The 14,696-nt window shown below is 43.7% G+C and overlaps 2 protein-coding genes across 2 annotated transcripts; both read right to left on the bottom strand.

The window, feature by feature from the left end:
* Nucleotides 1–6,824: 6,824 nt before the first annotated feature.
* LOC116889879 (olfactory receptor 9-like) lies at nt 6,825–7,761 on the bottom strand. Its single transcript, XM_032890703.1, is given in 3 exon segments — nt 6,825–7,573; nt 7,576–7,593; nt 7,596–7,761. Coding segments are annotated over 3 exon segments (933 nt in total).
* A 5,518-nt stretch (nt 7,762–13,279) lies between these two features.
* On the bottom strand, nt 13,280–14,217 carry LOC116889878 (olfactory receptor 9-like). Its single transcript, XM_032890702.1, is given in 3 exon segments — nt 13,280–14,042; nt 14,044–14,075; nt 14,077–14,217. Coding segments are annotated over 3 exon segments (936 nt in total).
* Between the last annotated feature and the right edge of the window lie 479 nt (nt 14,218–14,696).

The raw sequence follows: 14,696 nt of genomic DNA, 5'->3' as shown, positions 1-14,696 counted from the left end.
TATCCTAATAAGAGCACCAGTGGAAGGGGAAGCCCTGGGTCCTTCTAAGACTGAACCCCCAGTGAACTAGACTGTTGGGGGGAGGGCGGCAATGGGGGGAGGGTGGGGAGGGGAACACCCATAAGGAAGGGGAGGGGGGAGGGGGATGTTTGCCCGGAAACCGGAAAAGGGAATAACACTCGAAATGTACATAAGAAATACTCAAGTTAATAAAAAAATAAATAAAATAAATATCTTCAACAAAATCAGAGAAGAAAACTTCCCCAACCTAAAGAAAGAGATGCCCATCAACATACAAGAAGCCTACAGAACTCCAAATACATTGGATCAGAAAAGAAACTCCTCCCATCATATAATAGTCAAAACATCAAATGCGCAATACAAAGAATATTAAAAGCAGTAAGGGAAAAAGGTCAAGTAACATACAATGGCAGACCTATCAGAATTACACCAGACTTCTCACCAGAAGAAGGCCAGAAGATCCTGGACAGATGTCATACAGACCCTAAGAGAACACAAATGCCAGCCCAGGTTACTGTTTCCAGAAAAACTCTGAATTAACATAGATGGAAAAACCAAGACAGTCCATGACAAAACCAAATTTATACAATATCTTTCTACAATTCCAGCCTTACAAAGAATAATAAATGGTAAAGCTCAATAAAGGGAGGCAAGCTACACCCTAGAAAAAGCAAGAAACTAATTGTCTTGCAACAAAACAGAGAGAAGAAAAGCACACAAACATAATCTCACATCCAAATACGAATATAATAGGAAGCAACAATCACTATTCTTTAATATCTCTCAACATCAATGGACTCAATTCCCCAATAAAAAGACACAGATTAACAAACTGGATACGCAATGAGGACCTTGCATTCTGTTGTCTACAGGAAACACACCTCAGAGACAAAGACAGGCACTACCTCAGGGTGAAAAGCTGGAAAACAACTTTCCAAGCAAATGGTCAGAAGAAGCAAGCTGGAGTAGCCATTCTAATATCAAATAAAAACGATTTTCAACCAAAAGTCACCAAAAAAGATAAGGAAGGACACTTCATATTCATCAAAGGAGAAATCCACCAAGATGAACTTTCAATTCTAAACATCTATGCTCCAAATACAAGGGCACCTACATACATAAAAGAAATCTTACTAAAGCTCAAAGAACACATTGAACCTCACACAATAATAGTAGGAGATTTCAACACCCCACTCTCATCAATGGACAGATCATGGAAACAGACATTAAACAGACATTAAACAGACTAAGAGAAGTCATGAACCAAATGGACTTAACAGATATTTATATAACATTCTATCCTAAAACAAAAGGATACACCTGTTGTGGTTTGCCCTGAAGTTATCTGTATTTTGATGCTAATTCCACTGCCCCAAGGATAGCTGCCTAGTCACTTACTCAGGAATCAGGTGACTTCACCAAAACCTTTTCCCCATTGAATTTGTAAAGTATAGGTGAGGGGTAGGTACAGGATAGAAGGAGGCCTGTCATTGGAGGAGAAGGAAGGATGGGGTGAGAGAAGTTTGAAGGAAGAGGAGGAGACTAGGACAGAGAGAGAGACAAGGGACAGAGAGAGGAGAGGATGAGAAGCCATGGCAGGTGATGTTAAGATTCTGCTCTGTGTATTTACAGGTTTTGTCAATGTTCTTAAGGGATGGATGGTACCAGGCCTTGTATGTTTAAGTGGGCAATTATATCTTACCAATTGTGTCAAAGATTATTCTGTTGTGTGTTCTTTTATGTGACGGTTTGAGTGTAGGAAAGTGTGCGCTGGCAGGAGACAATGGGCCGCCGAGGAGCTAAGATGTGATTCTGCCAAGATACCTAGCAGATGTCTTGGGGCACCACGGTGTGGACCTAGCAGGGTAAAAGACAACCTTACTTTTTTATTTTTATATTTGTACAACAACATACACCTTCTTCTCACCACCTCATGGTACTTTCTCCAAAATCGACCATATAATCAGTCATAAAACTGGACTCAACAGATACAGAAAGATAGAAATAATCCCATGCATCCTATTAGACCACCACGGGCTAAAGCTGATCTTCAATAACAATAAGGGAAGAATGCCCACATATACATGGAAGATGAAAAATGCTCTACTCAATGAGAAACTGGACAAGGAAGAAATAAAGAAAGAAATTAAAAACTCCTTGGAATTTAATGAAAATGAAGGTACAACATACCCAAACTTATGGGACACAATGAAAGCTGTGCTAAGAGGAAAACTCATAGCGCTGAGTGCCTGCAGAAAGAAACAGGAGAGAGCATATGTCACCAGCTTGACAGCACATCTAAAAGCTCTAGAACAAAAAGAAGCAAATAAACCCAGGAGGAGTAGAAGGCAGGAAATAATCAAACTCAGAGCTGAAATCAACCAAGTAGAAACAAAAAGGACTATAGAAAGAATCAACAGAACCAAAAGCTGGTTCTTTGAGATAGATAAACCCTTAGCCAGACTAATGAGAGGACACAGAGAGTGTGTCCAAGTTACCAAAATCAGAAATGAAAAGGGAGACATAACGACAGAATCAAAGGAAATTCAAAAAATCATCAGATCCTACTACAAAAGCCTATATTCAACAAAACTTGAAAATCTGCAGGAAATGGATAATTTCCTAGACAGATACCAGGTACCAAAGTTAAATCACGAACAGATAAACCATTTAAACAACAGCATAACTCCTAAAGAAATAGAAGCAGTCATAAAAATTCTCCCAATGAAGAAGAACCCAGATCCAGATGGGTATTCTATCAACCCTTCATAGAAGACCTCATACCAATACTATCCAAACTATTCCACGAAATTGAAACAGATGGAGCACTACCGAATTCCTTCTATGAAGCCACAATTACTGTTATACCTAAACCACACAAAGACCCAACAAGGAAAGAGAACTTCAGACCAATTTCCCTTATGAATATCAATGCAAAGATACTAATTAAAATTCTTGCAAACCATGGATTCAAAAAATATGCTACATCTACACAATGGAGTACTACTCAGATATCAAAAACAATGACTTCATGAAATTCATAGGCAAATGGAATGAACTAGAAAATATCATTCTGAACGAGGTTACTCAATCACAGAGAAACACACTTGGCATGCACTCATTTATAAGTGGATATTAGCCCAAAAGCTCAAATTACTCGAGATGCAGTCCACACACCACAGGAAGCTCAAGAAGAAGGATGACCAACATGTGGATGCTACCACTCCTTCTTATAAGGGGGAAAAATATCCATAGGAGGGGGTATGGAAGCAAAGTGTAAAGCAGCAACTCAAGGAACAGCCATTCAGAGCCTGACCTACATGTGGCCCATATACATACAGCCACCAAAACTAGATAAGATTGATGAAGCTAGAAAATGCATGCTGAAATGGACCGGATATAAACCTCTCCTGAGAGACACATCCAAAGCATGTCCAATACAGAGGTCAATGTTAGCAACAAACAACTGAACTGAGAACAGGACCCCCTTGGGGGGAATTACAGGAAGTTTTGAAAGAGTTGAAGAAGCTTGCACCCCCATAAAAACAACAATGCCAACCAACCAGAGTTCCAGGGACTAAACCACTACCCAAAGACTATACATGGAGTGACCCAGGGCTCCAATTGCATATGTAGCAGAGAATAGCCTTGTTGGGGCATCAAAAGAAGGGGAAGCCCTTGGTCCTACCAAGGTTGGACCTCGAGTGCAGGAGAATATGGGTGGGGAGAATAAGGGAGATGTATAGGGGATATACCCGTATGGGGGAGGGGGAGTGAAGGGAATAGGGGCTTATGGACAGGAAACCGGGAAGGGGAATAACGTTTGAAATGTAAATAAAGAAATATATCTACTAAAAATAATTTTAAAAAAAAGAAATGTTCAACATTCTTAGTTATCAGGGAAATGCAAATCAAAATACCCTGAGATTCTACCTCGCACCGGTCAGAATGGCTAAGATCAAAAACTCAGGTGATAGTAGATGCTGGTGAGGTTGTGGAAAAGGGAACACTCCTCCATTGCTCGTGGGATTGCAGGCTGATACAACCACTCTTGAAATCAGTCTGGTGTCAGAAAATTGGAAACAGTTCTACCTGAGGACCCACTTATACCACTCCTGCGAATATACTCAAAAGATGCTCCAACATACAACAAGGACACATGCTCCACTATGTTCATAGAAGCCTTATTTATAATAGCCAGAAGCTAGAAAGAACCCAGATATCCCTCAGTGGAGGAATGGATACAGAAAATGTGGTACATTTACACAATGGAGTATACTCAGCTATTAAACAAAATGATTTCATGAAATTCTTAGGCAAATGGATGGAACTTGAAAATACCATCTTGAATTAGGTAACCCAGTCACAAAGGGACACACATGGTATTCACTCACTGATAAGTGGATATTAGCAAAACAAGCTTGGAATTCCCACGATGCAACACACAGACCATATGAAACTCAAGAAGAAAGAAGATAACACCAAAGTATGGATGCTACAGTAGTACTCAGTAGGACGAAGAGAATAATCTCTGGGAAGTAGAGGAAGAGAAGGATCTTGGAGGGACAGAGGAGGGGGAAGAAAAAGGGGACAGCTCAAAGGATGAGATGGGGGAGAAGTACTGAGGAACAGGAATTTGAAAGTAGGTGTATACCAGTGAGGGAAGGGGACCTGGAGGGAGCCACTAGAGAGTCCCAGATGCCAGAGATTCAAGAGGTTCCCAGGACCCAAGACAGAGGACTTTAGACAAAATACCCAACGATGGAGAGATAGAACCTGTAGAGACCATATCCAGTGAATAGGCATGGCCTCCAGTTGAGAGTTGAGGCCACCCACCTTTGTCAAAAATATTAATCCAGAATTCCTCTTGTCAAAAGTAAATGCAGGGACAAAGAGTGGAGCAGAAACTTAAGGAAAGGCCATCCAGAGACTGCCCCAGCTAGAGATTCATCCCATCTGCTGACACTAAACCCAGACATTATTGCTGGGGCCAATAAGTGCTTACTGACAGGAGCCTGATATAGCTGTCCCCTGAGAGGCTCTGCCAGAGCTGGACTAAAACAGACACAGATGAATAACAGCCAAACATTGGACTGAGTTCTGGGACCACAATGGGGAAGTTAGGGCATGGACTGTAGGAGGGAAGGGGATTGCAACCTCATAGGAAGAACAACAATATCAACCAACCAGATCCTCCAGTGCTCCCAGGCACTAAACCACCAACCAAACGGTACAATCATGGCTCAAGCTGAATATGTAGCAGAGGGTTGCCTTATCTGGTATCACTGGGAGGGTAGACCCTTGGTCATGTAGAAGCTTGATGACCCAGGAGAGGGAAACACTAGGCCACAGAGGCAATAGTGTTCAGGCATGGAGGGGAGCACCCTCATAGAGGCATGGGGGAGAGAAGAGGAGATAGGAAGCTAGTACAGAGGAAACAGGGAAGAGGGATAACATTTAAAATGTAAATTAATGAAATAACCAATAAATACAAGGGAAAAAGAAAAAATGATGAAAGTTCTTGGGATAGATAATTTGGCAAAGTATTCCAAAAACGTTTTACTTAGCAATCCTGTTTCTGGAAGGCAGAGTAGAACAAGGAGGTAAACACAAGGGTGGATGTGAGAACACTTATGTCAACTTCCATGACGAAAGTTAGCTGCAGTGCCAGGGCCTTCCTTAAGATTACACTGTACCCACACTGTAGAATATGACAGGGACTTTGAAGGTACATTTCAGAAGTCATGGCACAATGTTCAAATGTGGTTCAATAAAGTAGAAACTTCTAAAACACAGTTTACACAATATAATCTTAGTTTTATTTTTTATGAACATGCAACATATGCAAATGCAGAACAGAGGCATGTGGCAGTAACTCCTCAGAGACATTATTAACATTTTATTGATAGTTATATTTTCCTCTGTATATAAATTTCTTGCAAATAGCGATGCTATTTTTTACAAACTGAGAAACTAAATGCTGTGTCCAGGTCCTCATTTACACTTCCTTGAGGACCAGCCTCTGCTACTCCCTGTGTGTGAGTAACAGTTGAAAAAGACTCCTGAACAACCAACACCTGCCTTCCCGAGAAAAGGGAGACATCTAGACCTGTCCAACCAATGTGAACTCCGACTGAGAAGAGTGAATCGTTGGTTTCAAGAATCTAGGGCTACCTCAGACTTCAGACCAGAGTCCTGGACGTACAGAGGTGTGCGCTCTACCTGAGACAGAAGGAGAGCATGAAAATCATGTCTGTAAAGGCAGTCTGAACACAAGTCAAGTAGGGAACACCTACGTCTCAGAAGGGTCCGAGGAGTTAGGGGTCAGTCAAGATACAAGTAACTGCAAGCCAAGCCAGCGACTCTCTGTCCCTGTCACTTTCCCTGTGCCCCCAGCAGGTACAAATGATGTCAGAGAAAAAGGCTTACAATAAGGAGTCACTGGGAGAATCAGGATGACAAATGTCTCAAGATCATGGACAAAGGAAGACACCAGAGCCTCAACCTTGACCAGGAATTACATCATCACACAGGGTCTTCTCGGCTGCCTTCCCTTGACCTCTGTCCCAGTGTTTGTGCTCTGAGCTCTTCTCTTAGAGTGAAGCACAGTCAAGACGTAAGACCAGGTCCCAGAAGCAGAGCTCTGAACAGTATATCTGTGTCTTGGACATTCACGCAGGATGAAACACTCCAATGCACACGCCGCACCCTGAGGACTGCAGGTCTCAGCTTCTCTTTTTCCTTGTGAATATCCAGGAGTCAGGCTCTGAGCTCCAAGATCTTGGGAAGAAAGGAGCCTGGGGTCAAGGACCCCTAAGGTATCTCTTCATGAGCCGCCTCATGGCCCCTGCGACCTCCTGGTTCCTCAGAGAATAAACAAAAGGGTTGCACATGTGGGTGACAACTGTGTAGGACAGAGTAAGAATCTGGTCTGTGTCCCAAAGGAATCTGCCTGAGGCCCTCATATAAGCCACAGTCCCAGTACCTAAAGAGAGAATGACCACAAACAAGTGGGAGGAACAGGTAGAAAAGAGCTTTTGACGACCCTGGGATGTTGCAACACCAAGGATGGTGGCAAGAATACAGGCATAAGAGGCCACAATCAATAAGAAAGGGGTGAAGATGAAAGTGATTGTGACAAAGAGGTTCCCCACTTCACCCCTGAAAGTGCTTGCACTAGCCAGTCTCAGCACAGGCAGGATGTCACACAGAAAATGATGGATGGTGTTGTCCCCACGGAAAGGCAACGTGAAGATGCAGACAGAGTGAGTAGTGCCTGTGATGAAGCCAGCAAGATAAGAGGCCCCCACCATGCCTGTACAGGTTCCCTGACTCATCAGGGTAGCATAGTGCAGTGGACAACAGATGGCAGCATAGCGATCATAGGCCATGGCAGTGAGCAAGCAGCATTCAGTAACTCCAAAAAGAGAAAAGAAATATAACTGAGTGAAGCAGCTGCCAAGGGGGATGGTGGGGCAGGAAGACCGGAGGTCAGCCAACATCCTAGGCACAATGGTCGTGGTGTAGAGGATCTCCACCACAGAGAAGTGACGAGGAAGAAGTACATGGGGAGTGCAGCCCAGAGTCCGCCAGAGTTAGGAAGACAATCAGAGAGTTGCCCAGCAAGGTAACAACATAGATACACAGCACACCCCAGAACAGATGGCCCTGGAGAAAGCCAAAGCCAGAGAACCCCAGTAGAACAAACTCTGTTACATCTGTCTCATTATCATCCCCCATTTCCCCAAAGCAGACTAGGGATAAAACAATTTAAAAAGGAGCCAGAGAGGGGTAGCCAGCTGGACAGCAAGGCTGCAACAGTAAGGATGAAGAGCAGGTCCATGACAGCAGCCCAGCTTGCTGAGGAAGATGCTGAGGATGGTGAAGAGGATGATGAGGAAGATGCTGGGGGAGGATGCTGAGAATCTCGGCTGCTGCTGACTTCCACCCAGTAAACAGGCCTTGGGAAGAGGAAGAAGAGCCAGACACTGAAAGATCTTCCGCTCTTTCCGGTTTCCTCAGAAAAGCTTTCTTCAACTCACCCAGAGCTTAGGAGCAGAGACTGGGAACAAATGCATCTTCTCTCAGGAGAGTGGGTGAGCAGACAGAAAACAAATTATCTGGCAGAAGAAAATTGCATCCACCCAGAGGCAGAAAGAAGGTGGCAAAAAGCAACAGCAGGAGACGGGAACACAGAATTGAGGACCAGAGAGCTATGCAGGTTTTACCTGCAGATGGATCCACACAGCCCTCAGGGCTCCTCTCCCTGGAGTGCATCGCAGAAGTTCAAATCCCTGAAGAGCTGAGTCTCACAGTGTGGAGGGAGGAGGGGGGAGGAAGATGGAGGAGATGAGGGACTGGTTTCCTCTTCCTTGTGCCTAACAGTAAGCTCCCTGCTGTTGGACCTGGTTCTGGTTGGCCCTGCTCACACCCATACACAAAGGAGAAAACAGATTTTTGAGAAGGCTGTGGTATATAGAGCCCTCCCTCTAAGCGTGAATTGAGCTGGGCTCAGAAGGCAGGTGCTGTAAACCGTTTCTCTAGGTGGGACTTCCAGCCAAGCCCCAGGGGGCTGCCTTCTGCCTTTCCCACTCTCAGAATAGGTTCCTAGCATTCCTTCTATTCCTGGAAATGCCTTTTCTCCAAGGGCTGGAGACCTTGTGCATGCTGGCAGGCTTCTTCCACTAAACTGTATCAACAGCACTCCACAGTCCCGGGTGGCCTCACGGGAACGGAGAACCTGTGTTGGTGGTAAAGATAACGGAGACCAGGCAGGCTGACCGGCTATGCTACACCCAGGCCCAGATCCAGGGTTTTGGGTTAACCCACCCCAAAATCTACATCATCCGTGAACAGTTGGAGCATGTGAAAGGGCTGGTACTGAGATCCCAAACCTTCTGGATCTCCATGGAATAGGACAACAACAGGATAACCAACAAGAGTTCTGGTGGAGATCTAATACTGACAGTGTCACAGAAGCCAGAGGTTTCAGACAAAAGACCCATTGCAATGAACATTTGCAAATGAAGATGTGTGGACAGAGGGACATAGCATGGAACATGCTGTGATTTACTACAGATACCGCATGAGATGTTTTCTGTGCTTTGGGAGGTTTTTTTGCTCTTGTGCATGTGCGTGTGTGTCTATCTGTATCTGTGTCTGTCTGTGTGTGTCTGTGTGTGAACACAGTGTGTGTGTGTGTGTGTGTGTGTGTGTGTGTGTGTGTGTGTGTGTGTGTCTAATTTTAACTGGGAGTTTGAAAGGGCAAAGGGTAAATATCAGGGCACAGGAAGATGAGCAAGACTGGGGTGTATGACTTAAAAGTCGCAATGAATCCATAAAAAGATTTTTATAAACTCCATGACATGCATTAACAATGGGTGGTTTCTGAAAACAGGAGAGGGAATAGTCAAATTGACTGGAAAAGTAAATAGCCAAAGAGAAAAAAACTGACAAGACTGAAAGTTGGTTTTAAGAAACAATACACAAAGGTGATTATCTTTAATGAGACTACCAGGTAAAAAAATTAAATAAGCAAAATCATAAGGGGAAGGGAAAGAAGACATCATAACTGATACCTCAGAAGTGTGAACCATTGCAAGAGCTTGTTGTAAAATTATTACATGCCAACTAATGGAATAACCTAGAAGGAATTAATAGACTCCTAAAAATGTACCATCCACCAAGACTGACTTGGGACAAAACAGCAAATGTACAAAAACAAAAACAAAAATAAAACCAGTGGTGCATCAGTAACAATGTCTGTTTCCTTAACATAATCTTCAGGCTTTAGACACTAGTTCTGAAATGTCCCACCATGTCCCAAACAAATGCATGATTGTACATCAAAAATAATAAGACTATAAAATAAGGGCCATGGTGATGTTCAGCCTTTATGTCATCACAATGCTCTGTTTTTATATAGCAATGATCCATTGGACCATCGCACGGTGCATTCTGATATCACACCTCCACTGTAACACACGGTGATAAGCTGTGACATCGCAATTGTCATAGTCACAGTAAGGTGTAATTTGGTATACAGTATCTAAAGGGAAAGAGTTAAAAATACAAAGAGGTCAAGTTCAAAGTTGAGTGTTTAGAAATCACTGATGCTAAAAAGAGTTTCCAGGATAGGCAAGTGACCTGATCGTGTCAATAATGCTGAGATATTCAGTAAAATGAACACTGAAAATTGATCACTGTGTTTCACATAACGGTGATAGTGAAAATCTGGAGTGATAGGGACAAGTGGAGAGAATACTAGGGACCAAAGGAGTAAATTGGAAATAAGAGGGAGAAACACTTCTTGATGCAGTGACAGTTCCTCTAATTCTAGCACTTGGGAGACTAAAGAAGGAGAATTGACACAAGTTCAAGACCATCCTAGGCTACATAACTACAGAGCAAAACCCTGTCAGGAAAAAGTAACCACAATTGTGTAGCAACACTTGGATGTCCAACTACATAGCACCCAACATTCAGAGGAAAAGTCTAGGCTACTTCAGACAGCATCTCACTTCTCACAGGGAAAAGAGGTCTGGGGTTGCTAATGCTTCTGATATCAGAAAGTAACTGGTAAGGTCCCTGTGATCTTGGGATTCAGTGCAGGGTGGGGCCAAGGAATGGAGGAAACAGGAAACAGACCTACAGAAATATATTAACTTGAATGATTATGAAGACTTGAAAATGTGTGTTGAAGGTTGATGGTTGATGAGTGTCTGTTGTCCCCGGAATGCTTCCTGGGAGACACAGTGCAAAACACGACCTCCAGCCTTCCCCAAATCATGGCTAACACTTGGGCTGCACATTGGGGTAAACCAAAGATAATTTAGGATTGTGCTTGGAAAATTATCTGCATAAAAAATTTTGTTGAGATTTTTAGTACATAATTATAAGGAAAATAAAATGTATGCCACTAAAGATGGGTTTAAACATTGATTTATGTAATAGTTCAAATACTGTGTAATAGTTTGAATATTGATTTATATAATAGTTCCCAAACACAGCTAGTGTCTGTAAACATACTTTTTATATTAGGTTTTATACCTGAAAAAATAGATAATTGGAAGGCATGTAAGGCACACCTTTAATCCCAGTACTTGAGAGTAGCAAGCAGGTGAATTCTCTGTGAGTTCATGGCTAACCTGCTCTCCATAGCAATTTCCAGGCCAGCCAACACCACATAGTGAGATCCTGGGTCAAAACAACAACCACCAAAACTCATAATCTTAGGAAATTCTTCATTAAGGATGAAAAGGGCATGAATCACTGTGTGTCAGCTTAGATACTTGAATGGGACACAGCAGCAGGGAAAAGGCAATTATATCTGTGAACAAGAGAACACAAGGCAATGATCTCCACAGAAAGGTGAGCCCTCAGTAAGTCCCAGGGGCTCACCACCTCCAACATCTGAAAGCCTCACTGTAAGCTTGCTTTGTGTTCTCACTGTTCAGACATTGACTCTATCTGAAAGTAGATCTTAGGCTCAAATGCATCTTAGTGCATTGCTTATCCACGTGTCTCACCTCATCCTTGGTCAACTGAGGAAAAGTGACTCACACTTATTTTATTCTTCCCACTTTGAAAAATTATTAAGGAGCTGGAGAGGTATCTCAGTGATTGAGAACACTGACTGCTCTTCCAGAAATCCTGAGCTCAATTCTCAACAACCTCATGGTGACTTACAACCATCTGTATTGGGACTTAATACCCTCTTCTGGTATAGCTGAACAGAGCAACAGTGCACTCACATACAAACAATGAATGAATAAATAAATATCAAAATATGTATCTATACCTTCCTCCTCCTTCCTCTTCCTGGTCCATTTAATCTCAGCTCCTTCCTGACACTTACATGGTGTTCTTGCTTTGAAATTTGTAGGAAGTCATTCTCACACTATAAAATATAATAAAAATTCTTGTGGAGGGTAATTTGGCAAAGTATTTCAAAAGCATTTATTCAGCCATCCTGTTTCTGGAAGGTAGACTAGAGAACGAGGAAATAAACACAAAGGTGGATGTGAGAACACTTATGTCAACTTCCATGACGAAAGTTAGCTGCAGTGCCAGGGCCTTCCTTAAGATTACACTGTACCCACACTGTAGAATATGACAGGGACTTTGAAGGTACATTTCAGAAGTCATGGCACAATGTTCAAATGTGGTTCAATAAAGTAGAAACTTCTAAAACACAGTTTACACAATATAATCTTAGTTTTATTTTTTATGAACATGCAACATATGCAAATGCAGAACAGAGGCATGTGGCAGTAACTCCTCAGAGACATTATTAACATTTTATTGATAGTTATATTTTCCTCTGTATATAAATTTCTTGCAAATAGCGATGCTATTTTTTACAAACTGAGAAACTAAATGCTGTGTTCAGGTCCTCATTTATACTTCCTTGAGCATCTGCCTCTGCTACTCCCTGTGTGTGAGTAACAGCTGAAAAAGACTCGTGAACAACCAACACCTGCCTTCCCAAGAAAAGGGAGACATCTAGACCTGCCAACCAATGTGAACTCTGACTGAGAAGAGTGAATCGTTGGTTTCAAGAATCTAGGGCTACCTCAGACTTCAGACCAGAGGCTGGGGGATAGAGACATGTGCTCTACCTGAGACCAAAAGAGAGCATGAAAATTATGTCTTTGACCGCAGTCTGAGAAGAAGTCAAGTAGGAAACACCAACCTCTCCACAAGGTCCCAGGTGTTCAGGGTTAGTCAGGAGACAAAAAAACTGGAGAGACCAAGCCTACAGCACTACCAAGCAAGACTCAGGAGCTAAACTTGCAAGCCAAGGCACCCACTCCCTGTCTCTGTCCCTGTCCCTATCCCTGTGCCCCCAGCAGGTACAAATGATGTCAGAGAAAAAGGCTTACAATAAGGAGTCCCTGGGAGAATCAGGATGACAAATGTCTCAAGATCATGGACAAAGGAAGACACCAGAGCCTCAACCTTGACCAGGAATTACATCATCACACAGGGTCTTCTCGGCTGCCTTCCCTTGACCTCTGTCCCAGTGTTTGTGCTCTGAGCTCTTCTCTTAGAGTGAAGCACAGTCAAGACTTAAGACCAGGTCCCAGAAGCAGAGCTCTGAACAGTATATCTGTGTCTTGGACATTCACGCAGGATGAAACACTCCAATGCACACGCTGCACTCTGAGGACTGCAGGTCTCAGCTTCTCTTTTTCCTTGTGAATATCCAGGAGTCAGGCTCTGAGCTCCAAGATCTTGGGAAGAAAGGAGCCTGGGGTCAAGGACCCCTAAGGTATCTCTTCATGAGCCGCCTCATGGCCCCTGCAACCTCCTGGTTCCTCAGAGAATAAACAAAAGGGTTGCACATGGGGGTGACAACTGTGTAGAACAGGGTAAGAATCTGGTCTGTGTCCCCAAAGGAATCTGCCTGAGGCCTCATATAAGCCACAGTGGCTGTCCCAAAAAAGAGAATGACAACAAACAAGTGGGAGGAACAGGTAGAAAAGAGCTTTTGACGACCCTGGGATGTTGCAACACCAAGGATGGTGGCAAGAATACAGGCATAAGAGGCCACAATCAATAAGAAGGGGGTGAAAACGAAAGTGATTGTGACAAAGAGGTTCCCCACTTCACCCCTGAAAGTGCTTGCACTAGCCAGTCTCAGCACAGGCAGGATGTCACACAGAAAATGATGGATGGTGTTGTCCCCATGGAAAGGCAATGTGAAGATACAGACAGAGTGAGTAGTGCCTGTGATGAAGCCAGCAAGATAAGAGGCCCCCACCATGCCTGTACAGGTTCCCTGACTCATCAGGGTAGCATAGTGCAGTGGACAACAGATGGCAGCATAGCGATCATAGGCCATGGCAGTGAGCAAGCAGCATTCAGTAACTCCAAAAAGAGAAAAGAAATATAACTGAGTGAAGCAGCTGCCAAGGGGGATGGTGGGGCAGGAAGACCGGAGGTCAGCCAACATCCTAGGCACAATGGTCGTGGTGTAAAGGATCTCCACCACAGAGAAGTGCGCGGGAAGAAGTACATGGGGAGTGCAGCCCAGAGTCCGCCAGAGTTAGGGAAGACAATCAGAGATTTGCCCAGCAAGGTAACAACATAGATACACAGCACACCCCAGAACAGATGGCCCTGGAGAAAGCCAAAGCCAGAGAACCCCAGTAGAACAAACTCTGTTACATCTGTCTCATTATCATCCCCCATTTCCCCAAAGCAGACTAGGGATAAAACAATTTAAAAAGGAGCCAGAGAGGGGTAGCCAGCTGGACAGCAAGGCTGCAACAGTAAGGATGAAGAGCCGTCCATGACAGCAGCCCAGCTTGCTGAGGAAGATGCTGAGGATGGTGAAGAGGATGATGAGGAAGATGCTGGGGAGGATGCTGAGAATCTCGGCTGCTGCTGACTACCACCCAGTAAACAGGCCTTGGGAAGAGGAAGAAGAGCCAGACACTGAAAGATCTTCCCGCTCTTTCCGGTTTCCTCAGAAAAGCTTTCTTCAACTCACCCAGAGCTTAGGAGCAGAGACTGGGAACAAACGCATCTTCTCTCAGGAGAGTGGGTGAGCAGACAGAAAACAAATTATCTGGCAGAAGAAAATTGCATCCACCCAGAGGCAGAAAGAAGGTGGCAAAAAGCAACAACAGGAGACGGGAACACAGAATTGAGGATCAGAGAGCTATGCA

Source organism: Rattus rattus, chromosome 1, assembly GCF_011064425.1.
Source record: "Rattus rattus isolate New Zealand chromosome 1, Rrattus_CSIRO_v1, whole genome shotgun sequence".
Taxonomy (NCBI): domain Eukaryota; kingdom Metazoa; phylum Chordata; class Mammalia; order Rodentia; family Muridae; genus Rattus; species Rattus rattus.
This window is presented reverse-complemented; position numbering and strand designations above follow the sequence as displayed.